The 20024-nt window shown below is 37.4% G+C and overlaps 1 protein-coding gene across 1 annotated transcript in view; it reads right to left on the bottom strand.

Moving 5' to 3' along the window:
- USH2A (usherin) overlaps positions 1-20024 on the bottom strand; it is a 901466-nt gene that overhangs the window by 335526 nt on the left and 545916 nt on the right. Inside the window, exon 37 of the mRNA XM_081491700.1 lies at positions 8968-9147. Within this exon, the coding sequence (XP_081347826.1) occupies positions 8968-9147 (180 nt within the window). The remainder of the gene's footprint in view (positions 1-8967; positions 9148-20024) is intronic.

Genomic DNA, 20024 nt, shown 5'->3' with positions numbered 1-20024 from the left:
CATGGGTTCAATCCCTGATCTGGGAAGATCCCACATGCCACAGAGCAACTAAGCCCACGGACTGCACTACTGAGTCTGTGCTCTACAGCCTGGGAGCCACAACTATGAGCCCATATGCCCCAGATACAGAAGCTCACATGACTTAGAGCCCATGCTCTGCAATAAGAGAAGCCACTGCAGTGAGAAGCCTGAACACCGCAACCTAGAGAGTAGCCCCTGCTCACTGCAACTAGAGAAAAGCCCATGCAGCAATAAAGACAGCACAGCTAATAAAATAACTAAATAAATAAGATCAACATCTTTGAAAAATTAAATAAAATCTAAAAGAAAATTAATTCAGCAGTTTGATCTGTGAGAAATCAGTGGGCAACGGTATTCTTTGGGCAATAATATTGGGCAAAAATTATGTATTACATTTTAAACAGCACGATTTGTCTTGGTTACTCAAAAGTGTATTGCCTGAACAATTACTGTGCTTTCCTATTTAGTGAAAAATGAAATAAACTTTCAATTCCAAGACTTCACTTTTTAAAAAAGATATAGTTAAGGCAAATTTGGAAAAGCTTAAAAAAATCACCAAAAACATTCAAATTCTTCTCTCTTGGCTAGCATTAATGAAGTTACAAAAGCATTTATTTATGAATAAAAATGTACATATAATAGAAATGAAAAAATAATCCAAAAATTATGTATAATAAGTGGCTCACCATGAATACTGAAGAGAAATCCATCAAGAAAAAATGTGCTGCTTTTCTGCCTGTTGAAATCCCAAGATAACCAATGAGAGTTTGATGTAAAAATCATTTGAAAATTATGATCTAGAGGTCATAGAGGGAGATATTTCCTTTCAAAAGGAAAACCACTTCTCATCCTTCCTGTCTCATCATCCAATTCACATCAAAACTGCCCCAGAGCAAGGCTACTGGCCTGGCCATATTTATATCACTTATGTCATTCTGAGGGCTAAAAGTAGGAAGGGATAGAAAAGAGCAGGGCAAAATTACCCTAGTTTCTCTAGCATGTGTAAAAGACTCTGATCCTCACTTGTCCTCTCTCTAGGGCACTGTCCAGCCTTCAGAGGTAAAAGGTTTTGCACACCAAAATCCAAAGTATTTGTTGGGGGTGGTTCCTCCATGCTACTAAACCAAGCTCTGGACACTAGCTCAACATCCTGCAATTAACGAATTCTGACACTGTCAACCTGGAGAGAGCCTCAGATTCCACAAGACTGCTCATTTCCAGCTCCCCTCCCTGCCACATCTGATGCTGTTCACAAGTCTAGGTTGTCACCTGTGCTTCTGACCTAATGGAAGTTTCCAATGGCTTGGTACAAACTGGAGGTTCCAAAGATCCCCTTCAAGTCAAGATGTCAGTGGCAAGTCAAGGTTGTTACCTGTACTTCAGACTACTGCTGCTGCTAAGTCACTTCAGTCGTGTTCGATGCTGTGCAACCCCAGAAACAGCAGCCCACCAGGCTCCTCCATCCCTGGGATTCTTCAGGCAAGAACACTGGAGTGGGTTGCCATTTCCTTCTCCAATGCACGAAAGTGAAAAGTGAAAGTGAACTCGCTCAGTCATGTCCGACTCTTCTCGACTCCAAGGACTGTAGCCTACCAGGCTCCTCCGGCCACTGGATTCTCCATGCAAGAGTACTGGAGTGGGTTGCCATTGCCTTCGCCAGTACTTCAGACTGTGTGTGTGTGTGTGTTAGTTGCTTAGTTGTGTCCAACTCTCTGCAACCCCATATACTGTAGCCCACCAGGCCCCTCTGTCCGTGGGATTCTCCAGGCAAGAACACTGGAGTGGGTTGCCATATCCTTCTCCAAAAGGAACTATAGAAAAGAAGAAAGTGAAGTCACTTAGTCGTGTCTGACTCTTTGCGACCCCATGGACTGCAGCCTACCAGGCTCCTCCACCTATGGAATTTTCCAGGCAAGAGTACTGGAGTGGGTTGCCATTTCCTTCTCTAGTACTTGAGACTGACTGGCTATAAAGTAGCAGTTCCAGGTGATACCAAGCAAAGCCCCATGGGCTCCTGGGCACAAAGCCTTTCTGTATCCTCCACTTCTTCTATTATAGGAAATAGCTATCATTCAGCCTCCATGACCTTCCCTGAGTTTCAATGGGCATATTCTAGCAGTTGTTAATTAGGGAAAGGAGGGAATGTGAGACCAGGGAGAGACAAATAGTCAAGAGCAGTCTTGGGGCAAGGTCCTAGTTCTCCCTCAAGGGATATACACAATAATATCATTGAGCTAATCTGCAGATACTGAAACCCACTCACAGTGAAAGAAGTTAATGATTAATGATGGTATACTGCCCACAAGCATGCAGACTCCAGACCAGTTAGGCCTGAAGGTTGGTGATGCTGACTCCTACTTATTTCACCACCAACCTGTCAGAAAAATGTCCACAAGCTGATCACGCCCTCTTTGAACAATTACTCTATAACTTCTCATCATCTTTTCTGGGGTGGGAGGAGAGGGCGACATACAGCTTTCTTGAGGCATTGTGACCCTCTTTGACTGGCAAAGCAATAAAACTGAACTTCTCTATTTCACCCAAAACTCTAGCTCTGAGATTTGATTCAGAACTGGTGTTCAGGAAGATGAGCTTTTGGCATCACCACCATCCCCTTTACAGTTTCTGTTAATTTGCTACAGTGGCTCACAGAACTCTGGAAACCCATTTACTCACCAGATTACTGGTTTCTTACAAAGGATACAACTTGAAATAGCCAAATGGAAGAGATACATGGGGCAAGGTATGTGGGGAGTGGCTAGAGCATGCTGAACTCATCGCTTTCCACAATACCCATGTGTTCACCAACCTGGAACTCCATCCTTTTGGGTCTTTATGGAGGCTTCATTACAGAGACTGGAATGATGAAATCATTGGCCATTTGGAACTGAACTCAACCTCAAGTCCCTCTCGCCTCCTAGGAGGTCAGGGGTGGGTGGGATCAGAGTTTCAACCTTCTGATCACCTGTTTGGCTCCTTCAGTAACCTGTCCCCCTCCACCTCCATCCTTGGGTGCTTTCCAAAAGTCATCTCATTAACATAGTAAAAAACACCTTTTATAGCTCTGCTTAGGAAATTTCAAAGGTTTCTGGAGCTCCTGCCAGAAACAGGGACCAAGATCATGTATACATCTCTTATTTTAAATCACAATATTGCAAGAGGCCAAAAAAGAATCTCAGTAGGAAGATAAAATAGTAAGTACCAAATATTTGTGAAGACAGACACTGTGCTAAACATGCAACATAAACTGTGTTGCTCAGTCCTCTGGCTTCCCTGATAGCTTAGTTGATAAAGAAAAAGAAAGAAAGAAAGTGAAGTTGCTCAGTCGTGTCCAACTCTTTGCAACCCCATGGACTATAGCCTACCAGGCCCCTCCGTCCATGGAATTTTCCAGGCAACAGTACTAGAGTGGGTTGCTATTTCCTTCTCCAGGGGATCTTCCCAACCCAGGGATGGGACCTGGGTCTCCCACATTGCAGGCAGATGCTTTACTGTCTCAGCCACCAGGGCAGTTAGTAAAGAATCTGCCTGTAATGCAGGAGGCCCAGGTTAGTTTTCTGGGTTGGGAAGATCTGCTGGAGAAGGGATAGGCTACTCACTCCAGTATTCTTGGGCTTCCCTTGTGGCTCAGCTGGTAAAGAATCCGCCTGCAATGTGGAAGACCTGGATTCGATCCCTGGGTTGGGAAGATTCCCTGGAGAAGGGAAAGGCTACCCAGTCAAATGGTTATCATCATTCTGCCAGTTTAACAGATGAACAAACTGAAGTTCAGAGAGGTCCATGGATTCATTTCTAGTCATTTAGCCTATGAGTAAAAAAAAGGGAATCAAATTGAAGTTTGTAGGATTCCAAACTCTATGCTTTTACAATGTGCTTAAGTGTTAATTCCAAGTAGATTTCAATCCTTTTCTCTCAAGGATATTTTAGATTAGAAGGAGGTCAAGATGAGGAGGGAGAAACTAAAATAAACTCTAAAAAAACCACTCATAACCAATTTGCGTTTTTTAGCATTTGCTTTTCTGATATCTTTGGAAATCTTTGGAAAAGAAATACATTCCTCCAGCTTAGTATTTTTATGAAATTTGTAGATTATAATTTTCATCAATTTTAATGACAGATTATTTACTGTCAGAGAAAACTGGATTAAGTTCACAAACGAAGGTTGCTCCAAGTTCCTTTCACTGTTACAATAAAACACTTCAGAAAAAGATAAATAGAATAAAATTGTTTCTTTTGGAAAAAATACAAAACTTTCATAAAAAAATCTGTTTCCAGCTCGTCAGTATGGAATTTGTCACTAATCATTTTAAACTATGCCCTTTTATGCTTCTTCTGTCTCTTTTAGCTTTCTGAGCAGTTCTTTGATGTAACAAAGACAGTTTCAGACAAGATTTCAGTTCATCTGGAAAAAATGGTTTAAGTCTGGAGGCAAAATGCAGTGTATTTAAAATTTATATACTCTATAATGCCTTTGTTCTGAACTTGAAGATCCTGCAAAACTTCTAAGCTTCTTTGCCTTCCTCTAAGCTCATTTGTTCTTCCTTGGCTTATTATCATGCAACTGTGATTTTAACTGGTGGTTCCATCGTTTAACTACATGCAGAGTCATGGCTGACCCTTCCTGATCAATTGCCAATCCATACAGGTTTGACTGATAAAAGAGCCAATTAGATTTAAGCAAATTAAGGGACATCACCAATGTCAACCACTTATTAAACTGAATGCTGAATTCCATGCATACAAAACACTAATGCACTGAGCCCCATTAAGAGTTGAAATCCTAACCCCATTAGTAACTCCAGACCTTGAAGGGGTAAAGGTCAGAAGAAAGTTTCATATTTATGGATTAACATTTGGAGTCCGTTTTTATTTTTTTTAATTCTTTTCCTAGAACTCTTGAACCTGCACTATAATGCTATTCAAGAGCTCAGATTAAAGATATTCCTCATTTCTAAGAGTATCTTAGTGATAAATATGAGCATTATGTTATTACAAACAGTTTAAAAATATAGTAATTGTAGAAATACAAAAGTCTAATTACACAAGTAGGTAAGGGTATGCTACATAGTCGAAGAAAAAGGCAAAACACCAAACTCTTCAGTTGACCAAGTAATATTTGAAGTGAATTTTTAAGCAAAAAATGCATGCTATTTGGGATTTGCCACTGTCCATCTACGTGCTGAGTTATTAGTCTCATGATCTCACTTGTGTTAATTTCCATCTTCAAAATAACTTGTGTTTATCATATTGTTTAATCGTATCTTTATTTTCAGTGGTCAAATTAAGAGTTGTTTTTTTTTTTAAATAAGACTAATTTTATTAAACAGCACAATTAATGAAACAAGGAAGATCTGATAGGACTAACAAGGGTTCGGAGTTAGATACTGTTGAACATTTTCCCCCAGACCTGTTGAGGTATAATCGGCAGACATAAAACTGCACAGTAATCACATTTCTTATTAGACAAAATAGAAAGATGCTTCATAACCAATACCTAAGAGATGATGTACCAGGGTAAATTCTTTATGATATGGTCCCTTACCTCTCCCAAATCCCTATGTAAACCAGGGTCTATTACTCTCTGTTTACCTAAGTAAACAATAGGGAAGAAACCAGAGTCACCAGTTAGTACAATTTGAGACTATTTCTTACTTCTAATACTCCTGCTCTTCTCACAGTTTGGGCCCCCAATTACATCTGCATGGCCACAGCATCTCTGCACTGGACAAGCATACACAGAGGAGGTCACATTTTCCACAGCTGGCTACAATAAAAGATTGAGCAGGTAGAATAGGAGGTCTGAGTGGGCCTGAGCAATGATAAGCTTGCAACTTAAAACTGGTAATTAAGCTATCTTGACTGATTTATTTATTTATTCATTCACCCACCAATTATTCATTATGCACCTACCATGTGTCAGGTTTGGTCTAGGCATTAAAGATAAAAATGTGAATAAGAAACAGTCCCTGTAGTGTAGGCTCTTATAACCAGCGATTATGACAGATGAGACAAGCAATTTCAGTATTATGTGATTGAACTCGGGGATACAGAAGGGCCCTATCTCAGCCTTGCTTGGTAAAAGATGACGTCTTGATGGACTGACTTCCAGGTTGAAACCCTAAAAATGAGTAGGACTTAGCCAGATCAAGGAGGTAAAGGAGGTTTTCCGAGCCACATTTGATAGCAAATATTTGATAAAGAAAAAAAAATTAGCATTTCTGCTTTGCCCAAACTTTCTATTCTTGTTTTCCAACTACACTGGGAAGAAAACAGCTAAGGTGCTATGGCCACAGATCTTACATAATCCAGCATTGAAAGTAGGAATTCAACATCACCATAAAAGAGATTAATGTTAAAATCAAGGGAATGGCAATAAAGAAAATAATCCAAATATAATGGAAAAGTAAATAGCATATAGAACCTTCTCTGCCTATAAGTTGGTTCGTTTCTGTATATCGGTTCATTTATTATTCATTTCGGTATGAAACACAGTTCACTGGACAAAGGCATGGAAGATTTCTTTAATAACTCTCAGTACTAATTTAATTCTACTTAAACACACATATTCTAGCGAATGCCACATGCTTTTCAGCATGATTTTTATGTGTAAATCAGGATAATATGTTTTCAGATCATTAAGTAAAAGGAAGCATGAACTAAAACCTATTTAATCAATGAGGTATCACCTTTAAACTACCACAAGGTCATAAAAAAGATAATTTCAAAGCTATAAGTTTCCTAATTGTAATCAACAACAATCTAATGATAAAAAAGTATGTGCTAATGGCTGTAATAAACTTGAGGAAATCACTGTCTGTCTTTGAAGAAACTTTGCTTCCTCTTTTGGTGAAGGGCCACCTTCCCAATTCTGGATTTCCGAGTACATGAAGTGAATGATTGTATGCTGGCTTCCAGAGCATTATGATAATGACATGGATATGCATCCACTGAGTGGAAATGAAGATAAGATTCAGCAGTTGACTTCAGTCCAACTGTACCACCATAAAGCAATACTTAAGTTTCCTTGTGTTTGCATAATATTAACTCTTCTACTAACCCATTGACAGATACATTCACACAGTGTATATATTGAGTTAACAACGGCAGCTTGCTATGTTTAACTGAATCACACATATATTATAAATTATTAGGTTATACATTCCTAAACATATGAACAATGAATTAAATTTACCCCTGGGCTTCCCAGGTGGTGCTAGTGGTAAAGAACCTGCCTGCCATGCAGAAGACATAAGAGACGTGAGTTTGATCCCTGGGATGGGAAGATCCCCTGGAGGAGGGCATGGCAACCCACGCCAGTTTTCTTGCCTGGAGAATCCTACGGACAGAGAAGCCCAGTGGCCCACACACCAAAGGGTCTCAAAGACTTGCGGACAACTGAAGCGACTTAGCACACATGCACTTTTATGAATACAATGTAAATTTCTGTAAGTTACAAATTATTTAAATCAGTGTAAAAGCCAGAAAATTAATATGCAACTCAAATATTTCACATATTCTGTTAAGATGTTACTATACCACTGAAAAATCTCCATTAAAGCACTAATCACTCTTTAATATCTAAATATGAATAAAGGGTATTACATACTAGGGTATAGAGTCATCACAATTTTTTAATCCCTTCTAGCACATTGGGTTAGAGTAAAAAATGAAGACAGGAATACCCAAGGTTTGTTTTGTTTTGATCCCAATTCTTAAACAGGCACCCACCTAAATTCAATTTTCTCTTTATTATCTGTTCATAAAATATGCAGCTGAGTTGATCTGCCCCAAAAGTCTCTTTCAAGCATTCTTTTCTTAAACAATGTGGCTTCTGCCATTTAGAGTTTCAAGTGTTTTGGTAAATATCTGCTCATTAATTCTTATAATGTCATAAAAGGCACATAATAGTGAGTAATTTTTATGACATAGAAGGTAATGAATTTTTCCTTGGCAGAAGAGTTCCATACAAACTGTAGATTAACCCTTACTTTCCCTCGATGAGACCTTTGCTGCTCTTACACTCTTTATGACTGCAGAGGGATCTATCCAGCCTTGCAGATCACTCTTAAGGAGATAAGGACGTCACCCTTTAGTACAGGACACACTGGTTCCTGAAGCTGGGCTATGAGCAGACATTGGGTGTCTTGGGTTCCCTTTCCTTTGGTATTTAAAAAATATATGTTTCTAAACACTCGACCAAGAATTGCTCTATTTCTGACGCGTACTTTCTGTTCAAGAAGTGTACATAACAATCTAAGGCAGAGTTTTATTCTTAGTAATTAGTTCCTATAAACAGTTGAAACAAGGGTAGAGTTGAATCCAGATCATAATAGTTCTGAATAAGTTAAGTCAATCTTTATCAGAGAAATAGTTAAAAATGGCCAGACTGGGTCACATTTCCCCTGTGAAAATGATGCTGAACTCTAATCATTAGGACATGGAATTTAAGGATGCTTTTCCAGTGGTGTGAATAGAGTTTTCCTATTCTATTACCCTTACTCTGCTTTTTTCTCTTTTTTGGTCAAATGAGAGGTTTATATATACATCTAAACTTGTTTTTCAAAAAAACAGGAATGAAAACCACTTGTATGAGAAAAGCAAAGTACAAATTTAAAATATATATTTTGAATCTAAATGAAGTCTCAGGCAAAAAAGAATTTCCCTGTATTCTCACTATGCATAAAGCAAGAGACATGTGTGTGTACATACACATACATACAGATACATGTGTGTGTGTGCATATACACAGTGCTAGATGAAAATGATCTTAATAAAATAATACTAATAAAAGGTCTCAATAAAAAAAAGCAAGAACAAAAACCACCAGAAATACAACTGAGACTCTAAGTTCTGAAAAAATTAATTCTAACAATAAACAGGCTTTCAATGGAGACAGTTCTAGAGCATTTGTATACATTCAGATACCAACGTTGTTCATAGACTTACCCCCTGGAGGCATTGAAATCATTACAGGATCACTCGTCAAGCTGCCTTGGCTATTGGAAACATTCACTTGTACTGTGTAGTTCGTAAAAGGAATCAATCCATTGATGAGCACCCAAAGGTTGGTCTCTTCACCACTGTGCATGATTTGTGTGCCATTCAGAAGAGTGTAGTTATCACCTGCTGATTATAAAAAGAAAAGTATTGAAATCAGTGTGTAATTAAGGATTCTCTCCTTGTATTATTTGAGTATTTTCTTGGGTTCTAAATAACAGAGTACTAAATAGAGCTATCTGTATCAGTACGCTGAGAGGTATTTCATGTGCTGCTATCAACATACATAGATTTATTATTTTGTGAACAAAGTGTTGATCTAAGATTTCATTATTCACATCTGAAGATCTTCTCAGGTTCCCAGAATGTCCTGTTGCTTAAAAACATATTCACTTATAGCTGAAACAATTGCTGCTATTGTCAGATGCCCAGTTCTAAAATTTCAAAAAGGTCAGCTTATCCTAGGAAACCCAGGAAAATGCTCTAGTTCCTCGAAAGTAGTATAAGATGTCAAATTGCAAGACAACAATGAAAATTATGAAAATAAGCCAAGAGTTTTATATATTTCAAGCCTGGTGTAACTGTAAGCTCAATGAGTTAACATCTATGATAATAATACTGGTGAGGGTTTTTTTTTCGCTAGTATTTTGTTCGCCTTTGAAGCAAATTTCTAGCTGTAAAATGAAAAATATTGCCAGCATTGAAAATGGCAAGGCAGGGGGAAATATATTAAGTATCACTTTATTCTAAGTTTCCCAGATAACATTAATATATGGTAATTATACAATTAGTTGTAACATTAAGTCCTAGTTATAGAACAATGATTACTCAGTAATTATAAGAAGTATATAATTACTCAATAATTATGAGAAGTATGCAATTACATAACCATTTTGTTCAGCTCAAAAAAGAACTTGTACATCTCCGGAAATCACGCAGCTGAGTGAATTGAATGTTCTTTCACCTCCACTAACATAAAGCTCAATTCACAGACCTGGAGTAAATGACAGGATTTCAACCCTCACTGAAGCTCAAAAATCTCCAGATTCAAAACCAATACGGGACCCAGAGATTTTAGCTCTTCTCCACCTTATTCTCCCTGCTCTCTTCCAATAAACTTTGCCAATTTGGGTTTAGCTTTTGAGGGCGGAGAAGGCAATGGCACCCCACTCCAGTACTCTTGCCTGGAAAATCCCATGGACGGAGGAGCCTGGTAGGCTACAGTCCATGGGGTCGCTAAGAGTCGGACACGACTGAGCGACTTCGCTTTCACTTTTCCCTTTCATGCACTGGAGAAGGAAATGGCAACCCACTCCAGTATTCTTGCCTGGAGAATCCCAGGGATGGTGGAGCCTGGTGGGCTGCCGTCTATGGGGTCGCACAGAGTCGGACATGACTGACGCGACTTAGCAGCAGCAGCAGCAGCTTTTGAGGGAAAAATCTTAAGAATGTAGGTCCTCTGATCCTTTTAAAGGGATTGTGCTTTACCATTTTTCACTGCATGAACTTTTTTTCAGTGGGCTAGAAAATGCAGCCCCGTTGGTTCAGCCTCAAGAATCAAGCTAGAAAAAGCTACAATGATAAGCATTTCCTATCACAGGTGACCACTCCTGTCTGGTTGGCCTCAGCACTGACCTGATTTGTGAGTATAAGTGGATGGTGCTGGTCGGGTTAAGATTATATGTTCTGGAACCACAACTCCCATGACTCCTTCTCCAGGACTGTGAGCTTGGAGTCCCCTTCATCTACCTTCTTTAGCTCTGGTCTGTGACATTGAGCTTTAACCAGCTGTTCAGTCACGAAGTCATGTCTGACTCTTTGTGACCCCATGGACTGCAGCTTTAACTGGGGATTGCACTAAACTCTTTGCACCATGAGACTGTCTATATCTGTGTTTCAGAGCTCACCCATGTCAAAATCACCTGGGAGTACTTCACACTCCTGAGTTCTAACCCAGACCTACTAAAGGAGAACACCAGAGCGTAGGGGGAATCACATGGTGATTCTTCTTCAGCATGCAGAACTACTGGTTTTAGGATTATTTAATCCATGTTGAAGGTAGTCTTAATGTAATGATCAAAATTCATTTCCTTTGCTTGAAAAAATTATCAGGCCACATTTGGCATCCTTATGAATGATGCATTTAGATCCTAGCTTTGGGTTGCAAAATGTTGATTAGTGAAACAATGCAACTTTAGAAAGTGTAAAATTAACTTGCAAACCAGACTGTCTTTCCAGACTACAAAATCTAGTACAGTTATGGTATAAGAAAGTTTAAAATATGAATAAAAACAATTTTTAAATGAATAAAAAGTTTTAAAAAGGAAGAAGAAAAGCTATATCATGAAACAACAACCATAAGAGAATTGGCTATACTAATATCAGATAAAACAGACTTTAGACAAAAAGCATTATGAGCAATAAAGAGAGACGTTTAAAAATGATAACAGGTTATTCCACTGAGAATGTATAATTATGGACATACATGCATCTATATGGGCTTTCCAGGGGGATCTAGCGGTAAAGAACCCGCCTGCCAGTGCAGGAGACAGAAGAGACGAGGGTTCAATCCCTGGGTCAGCAAGATCCCCTGGAGGAGGGCATGGCAACCCACTTCAGTATCCTTGACTGGAGAATCCGTGGATGATGAGCCTGGAGGACTATCTTCCAAGGGGTCGTCAAGAGTTGGACACAATGCACCTATATATTTCTGGTTTTGATCATAGTAAAATTTTTCCTGTTTGCTTGATTTTATAATAAATGAAACCATGAAGTATGTAAAAGTATGTATATCACACACATGAGAACAATAACTTAAGAATTTCAGAATGAAGGTTCTCTCTCTTTCTTTCTCCACTGAGGATGCAGAGGAAAGGAAGGATTCTTTGCACACTGGCCTGTATCATGCAATCACAAGGAAAAAACATATTATGTATAGATCATACAACATTCTAAAATAAGACCCTAGATGTTATTTCAGACCATTCTACATTCTCAAGGATTTCCCAAAAGGTTAATTCTTTCAGTCTTACTTTTCTATTTTACTTTGAAGGAAAAAGTGTTAAATGAAGAAGCAATCAAAATAAATCTCACATGTGCCACAGGTCTCACATGAAAGGAACTTTTCCTTCAGCTTCGAATATGAAGACCAACTAAGATGTTAACAACCTGGATGCCCATTTCTAAAGCTAAAATCTTACTTTTAATGTTCTTATTTGCTGAATCGTAGGATATTTTTCTGTACAATTAGTTTTTAAGCAAAAACCAGTGTAAACAGATATTCTCACATGTATGAGTCACAGATGAGTAATTGATGGCTATTCCGGGAGTATCATCTCATGGGGCTCTCTAGATTGAAATAACATAAATGGGTACCCTTTCCCATTCTTGTTATAATCATTGTCACAAGAATTTTAATGCACCATATATTCCATAATTTTTTTCCTCTGTGCTGTACTGCTCTGACCTTTTCAATATTCTATAATTTGACTGGCTGGCTATTTCAGTTCTCTCCTTTTTACAGCCTTATTAACTTGTGGGAAAGAGGCGAAATGAACAGCCAATCAGAATACATAATATTGCAAAGGTCAGTGTAGTCTTGTAAGTATCATCACACACAGAAGACTGTATGCCAGGCATTAACATCTTGATATCTTATTCATGTGACAAAGATTGTAACAAGAACAGAAAATGGCACAACATGAATCCATTCTCATGACAAAGATCATAATGAGGAATGACAGCGAACAAACCAAACTGATTCTTGTTACCTTGTGAGGATTTTACATGTCAGACCTGGTCCTGTTTAAGTTAGCCTTTTTCTGAATCCAATTACATCTTCTGGTAGAAAAGATATTGACCAATTTTCCCACTTCTGGCTGGAAAAAGAAAATGCTATTTTTTTTTTCCTGTATTGGGGTCTCAATTTTAGTGTTGTTCAGCCTCACCTCACCATCAAAGAATTCTGCCAATCCCCAAGTAAAAGACACTGAATGGCATATTGCAAATTAGAGCCATGTGGCCAGTATGCCCTTAAATGGGAGCTAAGAATTTTAGGTCAATCTAGATAGCACATATTAATATTTAAGTCACTTTTATTTCTTCTTGGTAAAGATATTTCAAATTATTCTATCCAAGATGCAAATGCATGCTCCAAACATCATTATTTTAATAGATCTTACTTTGATGCAAATCTGAAAGTATTTAAGTTAGTATATACGTAAAAGGACCTATTCCTGACTTTAAGTTTTTGCCAACATACAAAACTTTTATAGATCTTTACTTACACAGCTTTCTTCTCCACAGAACATTTTGAAAGAGAAAAAAATAAGTAGCTTGTGAAGCACTTAGGCTCTGAGAAAGACAGTGCTCTGTTAATGCATCATACTTTTACCATTATTGTAATTACTCTAATGTGATGCTTAATTAGTTGTCATCTAGTAAAAGCTGTACTTCTTTGATTCCTCTTTAAAGTGGTCATTCTGCTATTATAACAATTGTAGTTCAGGGAATAAATACACAGAATATTTCATCAATTCACCAAAAGATGCTTCAGAATAATTTGCCCCAAGTCTGTGCTCGTACAAGAGCAATACAGTTCTATAGATAGTGAGGATATTTTTGTTTGGTGCTGTTTTTAATTTATGGGCAAGAGTAAACTAATGTTACACAATTAATCTTCTAAATACTTTAAATACCATTTTTTAAGTCACTAGCGATAGCTGCTGTTCTAAAGGCTTAAAAAGAATAACAGATGTATAGAACAGTCTTTTGGACTCTGTGGGAGAGGGCGAGGGTGGGATCATTTGGGAGAATGGCATTGAAGCATGTATATTATCATATGTGAAACAAATCTCCAGTCCAGTTTCGATGCATGATACAGGGTGCTCGGGGCTGGTGCACTGGGATGACCCAGAGGGGTGGGATGGGGAGGGAGGTGGGAGGGAGGTTCAGGATGGGGAACACATGTACACTCATGGCTGATTCATGTCAATGTGTGGCAAAAACCACTACAATATTGTAAAGTAATTAGCCTCCAATTAAAATAAATTTATATTAAAAAAAAGAATAACTGGAGTATAGATGGATTTGGGGGGCATTATACTAGGTAAAATAAGCCAGAGAGAGAATGATAAATTCTGTATGATATCACTTATATGTGGAATGTACAAAATACAACAAACTGGTGAATATACCAACAAAGAAATAGAATCATGGATATGGGAAACAAATGAGTAGTCATCAGTGGGGAAAAGATGGGGCAACATAAGGGTGGGGGAGTAGAAAGTACACTCTACGGGGTATAAGGCTCAAGGATGTGGGAACACATAGGGGGAATACATATGTGGGAATACAATATGGGGAATATAGTCAATATTTCAGAATAACTGTAAGTGGAAAGTAACCCTTAAGAATTTTATAAAAATAAAAGAAAATTTTTAAAGGAGCAAGCAAAGAGTAATCAATGACTCTTTGAATGAAAGAAAGATGGGTTTACTATTTAAACTGCTTCTGAAAGACTTTTTTTAGCCTTTTAGAGTTATATGACTTCCAGGGGTAATTTGCCAGACATGAAACAGCCCTTCCTACAAATTTTAATGAAAAAAAGTAAATGGCTAAAATATTTTGCTGTAAGAAGCAAATGCAGTGTTAATATTGCCTTGCAATATATTTTAAAGAAATAATTTTATTGCCTTATTCTAAATATAAGAAAATGAATTACAAAATGACTTAATAGTGACTATGTAAAAATTTGGTTTAAGAACCAAGCAAAGTGGCTAGAGTCAGAAACAAGAGAACTATAATGCAGTACCTTTAGTCCCCAAATAAGCTTTCAACATGTAAAGGGTCATAAGAAATACATTTGGTTTGTAAAGCAAAAAGAGTTTGATATATAAATGTTGCCCTCTTGCTGCTGCTGCCGCCAAGCCGCCTCAGTTGTGTCCGACTCTGTGCGACCCCGTAGACGGCAGCCCACCAGGCTCCCCCGTCCCTGGGATTCTCCATGCAAGAACACCGGAGTGGGTTGCCATTTCTTTCTCCAATGCGTGAAAGTGAAGTTGCTCAGTCGTGTCCGACTTTTAGCAACACCATGGACTGCAGCCTATCAGGCCCCTCCGTCCATGGGATTTTCCAGGCAAGAGTACTGGAGTGGGGTCCCATTGCCTTCTCCGTTGCCCTCTTGAGCAACAACTTAATCGATTTTTGCTCCTTGATTTCAAGTTGAACTGATTTTCCCTTTTAGGGCCTGCAGATGGTGACTTTCTAGCCTGGATAATTATAGAAATGAAAAGAACCAGTTTGAGTCCCTTTGAAGACATTTTATCCACCTTAGTTGTTTTCTTATTGTTTACCTAGATGATCAGTTAATGTGGTTCAGCTATAAAATAAATGTGTGAAAATAAGTAACATCTCTGTCACGGCAAATAGTTAATCACTTACTTAATGCTAAGAATGCAGTTTACAGTCACCAATTGTATTTTTTTTTTAAAAAAAGAATAAAGTTGTTTTTAAAACATTTCATCTTAAGGAAAAGATTGAGAAATGTGAACAGCTTATTAACAATGTTATAGGTACATACTATAAGTCTTTATCTTTTAATCTTTGCTCATTGTTTGGGCTTTCATTGTCAGTATACAAATGAAGATTATTATTTGCTTTTAAAACATGTTCATAACTCACAGATGCCAATAAGGATATTCAGTTCTTTAGGGAGATGATCGGAAAGAAACTGGCTAAAAAGGAGACCTGGTGATCTCCAATCCATAATCAAATATCTAGATTGATTGTGTCACTTGCACTTGTATTGATTTCAATTCGAGTAGCTCACCCAAGGGAATAATAAAAATGTGGAATAAAACTGATTTATGAGAACAAAATAAATCCTTTTGTGAGTGGTAATGAATTGGTACTATTTAACCCTTTCAATCACAGAGTGAAAAAGCTATTTATTTTTTAAGAATGCTGAGCTAGCCAAAAGAAGTCATATTAGAAATGCCAATATTGCCAAGTGCCATTACACTATGTTGTAATGTTGGGGAAAAAAATGCTGCTCTAAACTTGATGGAAGGCATCATCTGACATACAACATACTTCTAGCTTTCCTGGGCCAAGTTCAATGTGCCATCACAAATGATGGACTTGTAGATCTAAAGTATTACGGAATCATTCGATAAATGTTTATTGCACTTATTTGCATGATTTATAAGACAGTTGAGAAACAAGACTAAACATGGTGGCACAGGTTGTTGTTCAGTCACTAAGTTGTGTCCGACTCTTTGTGACCCGATGGACTACAGCACAGCAGGCTTCTCTGTCCTTCACTATCTTCTGGAGTTTGTTCAAATTCATGTCTAAGAAGTCAGTGATATTAACTAGCCATCTCATCCTCTACTGCCCTCTTTACCTCTTGTCTTCAACATTTTCCAGCATCAGGGTTTTCCAAATGAGTCGGCTCGTTGCATCAGGCCAAAGTATTAGAGCCTCAGCTTCAACATCAGTCCTTCCGATAAATACTCAGGATTGATTTCCTTTAGGATTGACTGGTTTGATCTCCTTGCTGTCCAAGGGACTCTCAAGAGTTTTCTCCAGCACCACAATTTGAAAACATCAATTCTTTAGCACTCAGCCTTCTTCATGGTCCAACTCTCATATCCATACATGACTACTGGAAAAACCACAGCTTTGACTAAATGGACATTTGTCAGCAAAGTAATGTCTCTGCTTTGTAATATGCTGTCTAGATTTGTCATAGGTTTCCTTCCAAGGAACAAATGTCTTTTAATTTCATGGGTGAAGTCACCATCTGCAGTGATTTTGAAGCCCAACAGAATAAAATCTGTTACTGTTCCCATTTTTCCCCCCATCTGTTGGCTATGAAGTGATGAGACTGGATGCCATGATGTTAGTTTTCTCAATGTTGTGTTTTAAGCCAGCTTTTTCACTGTCCTTTTTCATCCTCATCAAGAGGCTCTTCAGTTCCTCTTCACTTTCTGCCATTAGAGTAGTATCATCTGCATGCATGAGGTTGTTGATATTTCTCCTGGCAATCCTGATTCCAGCCTGTGAGTCATCCAGCCCAGCATTTCGCATAATATATTCTGCATAGAAGTTAAATAAGCAGGGTGACAACATACAGTCTTGACATACTTCTTTTCCAATTTGGAACCAGTCTGTTGTTCCATGTCCAGTTCTAACCATTGCTTCCTGACCTGAATACAGGTTTCTCAGGAGGCAGGTAAGGTGGTCTGGTATTCCCATCTCTTGAAGAATTTTTCACAATTTGTTGTGATCCATACAGTCTTTAGCAGAGTCAATGAAGCAGGAGTAAATGTTTCTCTGGAATTCCCTTGCTTTTTCTATGATCCAGCAGATGTTGGCAATTTGATCTCTGGTTCCTGTGCCTGTTATAAATCTAGCTTGTATATCTGGAAGTTCTCGATTCACATACTGCTGAAGCCTAGCTTGAAGCATTTTGAGCATTATCTTGCTAGCTTATGAAATGAGTACAATTGTATTGTAGTTTGAACATTCTTTGGCATTGCCTTTCTTTGGAATTTAGGGCTTCCTTGGTAGCTCAGCTGGTAAAGAATCCGCTTGCAAAGCAGGAGACCCCGGTTCAATTCCTGGGTTGGGAAGATACTCTGGAGAAGGGAAGGCTACTCACTCCAGTATTCTAGCCTGGAGAAGGACATGGACTCTATAGTCCATGGGGTCACAAAAAGTTGGATGCAACTGAGCGACTTTCACTGTCTTTGGGATTTAACTACATTTAATTTTTTTTTTTCTCTCAGTATTGATGTTCTTTAGTTTACTCAAAACTTAGTATATAATCATTAATTCAACAGGTATCTCCAGGATATCAGGGCCCAGGGAGATAGCTTTTAGCATAATTAAAGCGCATACATAAAATGCCTGGGGACATACTCAAGTGGCTCAGCGGTAAAGAATCTGCATGCCAATGCAGGAGATGCAGGAGACTTGGCTTCCTTCACTGGGTTGAGAAAATCCCCTGGAGGAGGAATGGCGACCCACTCCAGTATTCTTGCCTGGCAACTTCCATGGACTGAAGAGCCTGGCAGGCTACAGTCTGTGGCGTCGCAAAAGGTCAGACATGACTGAGCACACACACACACACACACAAATATTTGCCTTAAGGAAAATTAAAAGACCTGGAAAAAATAAGATGATTTGTACATAAAATCAAAGCAACTGATTCTATCAACTGAGCCAACCAGCCAACCAGTTGATTTAATGAGAAAAAAAAAAAATCAGCTCATGTTCTTTGAAATCCAGTAGTCAAACATTTCCAATAGTTTGGCTTCAACTTAATTTTTAACTTTTCCATGTTGCTGACATCTTATACACATGTTCTAAAACTAGGTTGTCCAATTGAATAACCACTATCCACATGTGGCTCTCAGTATTAGAAATGTGGTTGTGGAATTGAATTTCTAATTTTATTTAATTTTAACTAATTTAAATGAAAAACTAATCACTAATTTTGCTTGTGGAAAAAATTTAAATTATTGAATACTTTTTTAACAGAAAATATTATGAAATTGAAATACAGATCAAATATTTCTGATAAAAATTATCTGAATTGAAGAGTACTATAAAATATACACACTGATTTAGCATAAAAAGAAGAAAAAAATCTCATTTGAAATATCACTTTAAGATTTTGATTCCATGTTGAAATGATAATATTCAGTGTAGACTGATTCACAAAATATACATTACACAATTTTATTCATGTGCATACTAGAAAATTAACAATTAGATATTTAGCTTACTTTATATGTCTATTGGACAGCACCATTCTGATGTGCTAAAAAAAAAAATTAGAATGCACACTTAAAATGCAGGTTCATTTTTATCTGAAACTAACATAAGAAAGAAAATCTTATTCTTCCAAGATCTTCCTATATATATGCACACAAAATGAAGGTGAAACTTTTATTCATAAAATGCAGAGGTTCTATTTAATACAATGCATTTAATTCATAGCCCTAAGAAAGCTAATTTCAGAACTACTTGGAAGGGACTCCTATAAGTGTTGAGTTGATTTGTTATCAGCTCTGTCAATTTGGCTTGTACTGTCACGGTGTTTCATGAAATTATATGAAGGTAACTATTTATCCTCGTTGGCATAAAAAGGCTTTTAAAAAAATTAATACATTTTACTATTTACAATGAAACATAATTTAATTCAGTTTGATGGTACCATAATTATTATAGCATAATAATTTTTCTAATATGATAACTTTTGCATGTATGCCACATAGAGTAAATCATTAAATAGGAAACAGTACAAATCAAAAAGATAATAAGAAACTCTATTATCTTAAAGGAATAAATTATTAGGGAAAAGTGAAAGTGAATCATCATAAGTTTAAGGGATTCTAGTAATAACAAGATGATGATAAATAGTAATTATAATTGGTTAGGTTTCTGAAAGAAGCTGAGGCTCAGGGTCTTTATCATCTCAGGTTTAGTGAAGTTAAGTCTTTTGTTTCCAAGTTCTCATAAGAATTTGGAGTTTTAAAATCTGTTGTTTTCTAAAATTTTCTAGTACTTTTGCTATAAGATGACACGTGCTACAAACTCTCCTCTTTTGTCTTGGCTTCATTCACTCCTTCTTTGACTATAAAAGAAATACTTGTTCATTGTAAATTTTAATTATTATCAGACACCATGAAGAGAAAAGCTAGAATTATCTAAAATTTCAAGATAATCATTATTATTATATCAATATTTTGGTATTTATCCTTTCATATTTTACACATATAATCATTTTTCCCACTTATAGACTTTTTAATGCTCTTGTTTTGCACTTGTAATAATATATTTTTCTTAATCATAACTATACTTCTGCATAATCTTTTTAATGAATTCACCACAATACAGTCAATCTGTAGAGTTAGACTTTTAGGATCATGCCCTTCAACTCTCATTATACAAATAAATTATCAGGAAAATAACTTTCTAAATATTTTTGTGCACCT

This window comes from Giraffa tippelskirchi, chromosome 5, assembly GCF_054371585.1.
Source record: "Giraffa tippelskirchi isolate mGirTip1 chromosome 5, T2T-mGirTip1v1.2.pri, whole genome shotgun sequence".
NCBI classification, from domain to species: domain Eukaryota; kingdom Metazoa; phylum Chordata; class Mammalia; order Artiodactyla; family Giraffidae; genus Giraffa; species Giraffa tippelskirchi.
This window is presented reverse-complemented; position numbering and strand designations above follow the sequence as displayed.